The 4,163-nt window shown below is 41.3% G+C and overlaps 1 protein-coding gene across 1 annotated transcript; it reads left to right on the top strand.

Annotated features, from left to right (window-relative positions):
- Positions 1–210: 210 nt before the first annotated feature.
- Positions 211–2,091, top strand: LOC134968640 (zinc finger BED domain-containing protein 5-like). The gene has a single exon (XM_063944167.1). It carries the CDS (start codon positions 211–213, stop codon positions 2,089–2,091), a length of 1,881 nt encoding a protein of 626 aa, XP_063800237.1.
- The last annotated feature ends 2,072 nt before the right edge of the window (positions 2,092–4,163 follow it).

Raw genomic sequence — 4,163 nt, forward strand, 5'->3', positions numbered from 1 at the left:
AGGAAGATGAAGTGCATACATTTTATGCCTCATCAAACCGTCTCCCCCCTTCCCTCCCCCTTGCCCATCATCCTCCCTATATATTTTTATGACATAAGAATATATAAGGAAGACGATGGGGAGGCGGTTGAAATGGCATAAAAAAGAACTAGTGGAATAAAGAGCAGTAAATCCAGTTTTTTCTCTGCCAGCTGCACATCACTGAATGAAATGGACCGTTTTCTTCAAAAGAGTGTCAGAAAGCAGAGCAATGATGGAAAGTCTGTTGCCAGTTGCAGCAAAAGATGTATTGCCAGCGAAGATTCAAGTAACAATAAAAAGCCAAGAAACCGGAAATATGATCCCAAATATTTGGAATATGGCTTTACGTGGGCTGGCTCAGAGGAAGCACCACGTCCACAGTGTGTGGTGTGTGGTGAAGTTCTTGCTAAAGAGAGCTTAAAGCCGTCAAAAATGATCAGGCACCTACAGACAAAGCACAGTTCTCTTCAAACCAAACCGCTTGATTATTTTAAACGAAAATTGAGGGAACTTCGAGGCCAAAAAACCATACTAAAAGGTGCAGTTACAGTTAATGAGAAAGCACTTGAGGCCTCATTTGTGGTGTCATACTGGATAGCCAAAACAGGTAAACCCCACAACATTGGAGAAAGCTTTTTTCTACCTTGTGCCAAAGAAATGGTTTGTATTATGCTTGGGGAAAATGCTGCTACTCAGCTTGATTTGATCCCCCTGTCTAATGACACTATAGCTAGGCGAATTCATAGTATGGCAAGAGACGTGACAGAGCAAGTCACCAACATGGTTAGGCAAAGTGCTTTTTTTGCCATTCAGATTGATGAAACGACAGATGTGTCGGGGTCTGCTCAGATGCTGACCTACATAAAATTTGAGAATAATGAAAATCTACATGAGGAATTTTTTTTCTGCCAGCCTCTACCGCAACGTGCTACTGGAGAACAGCTTTTTTCGCTCCTGGATACTTTTGTCACTGACTCTGGATTGGAATGGCTGCGCTGTGTAGGAATTTGCAGTGACGGTGCTCGGGCAATGACTGGAAAAAACAGCGGGCTAGTGACCAGAGTGCAAGCTGTTGCACCACAAGCAGTCTGGACTCACTGCATTATACATAGGCAAGCCCTTGTTGCAAAAAAAATGCCACCTATTCTAAAACAAGTCCTTGATGAAGCTGTACGCACAGTAAACGTCATTAAGAGCAGTGCAACAAGTGCACGCCTATTCAGAGTTTTGTGTGAGGAGATGGGAGCTGAGCACCATCAGTTACTTTACCACACAGAAGTACGCTGGTTGTCACGGGGAAAGGTGGTCAACCGTTTATTTGAGCTTAGGGACGAAGTACATTTTTTTCTTTCAGACAGAGATTCCATGCTGGCTGAAAATTTTTTAGATGCCAAGTGGCTTGCTCTGATAGCTTACCTAGCAGATATTTTTGACCGGTTAAATGTGCTAAATACCTCCCTCCAAGGACAAGAAATGACAGTTTTTTCATACACTGACAAGATTGAAAGCTGGATCAAGAAGCTGTCCTTGTGGTACACTCGTGTGGAAAGTGGTAATTTTGAAGCATTTCCTTTGTTGGATGATTTTTTGCATGACAATGATCTTCCAAAACATGATTTGAAACCTGTTATCATCAGCCATCTGGAGAGCCTTCAACAGCAATTTCGTCAGTACTTTCCTGAAAAGGATCGAAAAGCAGAAGCGTGGATTAGGAATCCCTTCAGTGCTGAAGCGACTGCAAATGCTTGTTTGCCACTTTCAGTGGCTGAAAAATTGATTGATCTCTCCTGTGATGAGACACTAAAGCTGAGATACTCTGAACAACCTCTTGCAAACTTCTGGATCTCGGTTCAACAGGAATACCCAGACCTGTCATCTGCTGCATTGAAGGTGCTGACGCCATTTACATCTACCTACCTTTGTGAAGCTGGATTTTCAGCTTTAACATTACTGAAAAATAGGTACAGATCCCGTCTCGCTGTTGAAGATGACATTCGCCTTTATCTCAGTCACACAAAACCCCGTTTCAAGAATTTGTGTTCAACACTTCAAGCTCACCCATCCCATTAATTAAGACGTAAATAAAGTTTTTGTTATTATATAAATGAGTTCTAGTTATTGTAAAGTGTCACACCATGCTATTTTGCAATTATTTTGTCTGCTTTTATCTGTTTATCAAGCAGCCTTGGTGTTATTTCTTTCTGTATAATTGGCTGACCACTCAAAATAAAGAATTCTTAAAAAAAAAGAAAAAAAAAGGAATGTATCACATTCTCTATATTTGTGCATTTATTTTGTAAGAAAAAAAATCAACAGATCTTAAAAATAAAGTGTGAGACTTATAAATATATATGGATATTGTTCGGCAGTAACTTGCTGGGGTCACATAAAAAAATGTTTTGTCAGATGGGGTCCCAGAGCAAAATAGTTTGAGAACCCCTGATCTAGACACTGTCGACCTAGAGACCGGATACCATATCAAAGGGCTATACATTCATAAATACAAAACAAAGGAAAATATGAAAACAAACAAATAAACGGGGCTTAACACGCGATGTGTACCATAATAAATAACTGATATAAACATGTGAATAACAGGAAAGACACCCTATATGTATCAGAGTGAAAATAACAAGTTCCGCATAGAACTTATCCAATGGTATACTGTAAGTATAACTGAAAATTCTGAAACTGACCGTAGGAAACAATTTAAACCATTGTTACAGTATATCGTATGAGGGAAATTTATTGGAGAGAGATAAAGTCAAGAGAGATAAAGTGCCAACCAATCAGCTCCTAACTGTCACTTTTCAAACACAGCCTGTAAAATTACAGTAAAAGCTGATTGGTTGATACTTTATTTCTCTCCACTGTACTGTATCTCTTTTCAAGCTTTGATACATTTTCCCCAGGGTGTCGTCAGTACAGAGCAGGACAGGATGATACAGAAAAATAACTTTTGTTGGATATACAGTATATTGTGTACCTACCTATTAATGATAAGAAGATACACAAACTAACAACAAAAACACATAAATCTAAACAAGGAGAATATCTTTAGCTAGCAGGGTCAGTTAGCAAATATTATGATTTGCAGTTTTCGGGCTGGAAATCAGTCATGAGGCAAAATATAACTTGTTAAAAATTCAATATTCATTTGCATGAATAATTTCCATCATTAAATGAATTCACAGTAAGACTGAGTCGTATACATTACAATTTTGGGCTTGATAGTATCTTGATTATGGGGGTAATTCCAAGTTGATCGCAGCAGGAAATTTTTTAGCAGTTGGGAAAAACCATGTGCACTGCAGGTGGAGCAGATATAACATGTGCAGAGAGAGTTAGATTTGGGTGGGTTATTTTGTTTCTGTGCAGGGTAAATACTGGCTGCTTTATTTTTACACTGCAATTTAGATTGCAGATTGAACTCACCACACCCAAATCTAACTCTCTCTGCACATGTTATATCTGCTCCCCCTGCAGTGCACATGGTTTTGCCCAACTGCTAAAAAATTTCCTGCTGCGATCAACTTGGAATTACCCCCTATATTCACACAGGCGTGTCGTTTACAGTAAGAGTTAATATCTTATAGTAAAAGTAAATACCCTATAAGCGCCCCTCAGTTATTTCTTTAAATAAAGCAGCTGTTAAAGAAGTTACTGTGGGTAATCTCTGAAGAGGTATGGGCAAATAGAAAGCAGAACAGTACTGAGGGTAGGGAGGCCAATCTCGGAATCGGCGGGATCCTGGGATTTGGGCCCAAAAATGCCGGGATTTGGAGCATCCAATCCCGGGATTCACGGGATTACACTGCGCATGTGCGGGAGGGAGTGTGTGTAAGTAATACTACTTACAATTAGGCGGGCGGCAGCCATAGACGAACGCTGAACGCGGCGGCACTTCAAATGTGGCGCCGGCCGCCAGCCAATCAGAGCTGGCGGACCGGCAGCCAATCAGGGAAGCTGCCGCAGCAGCGGCAGCCAATCAGGAGCGACTGCTGCGGCCACTTCCCTGATTGGCTGCTGGTCCGCCAGCTCTGGTTGGCTGGCGGCCGGCGCTTAATTTGAAATGCCGCCGCGTTCAGTGTGTCCATGGCTGGCGCCCACCTAATAGTAAGTGGTATTACTTACACCCAGCC

This window comes from Pseudophryne corroboree, chromosome 11 (assembly GCF_028390025.1).
Source record: "Pseudophryne corroboree isolate aPseCor3 chromosome 11, aPseCor3.hap2, whole genome shotgun sequence".
Classification (NCBI taxonomy): domain Eukaryota; kingdom Metazoa; phylum Chordata; class Amphibia; order Anura; family Myobatrachidae; genus Pseudophryne; species Pseudophryne corroboree.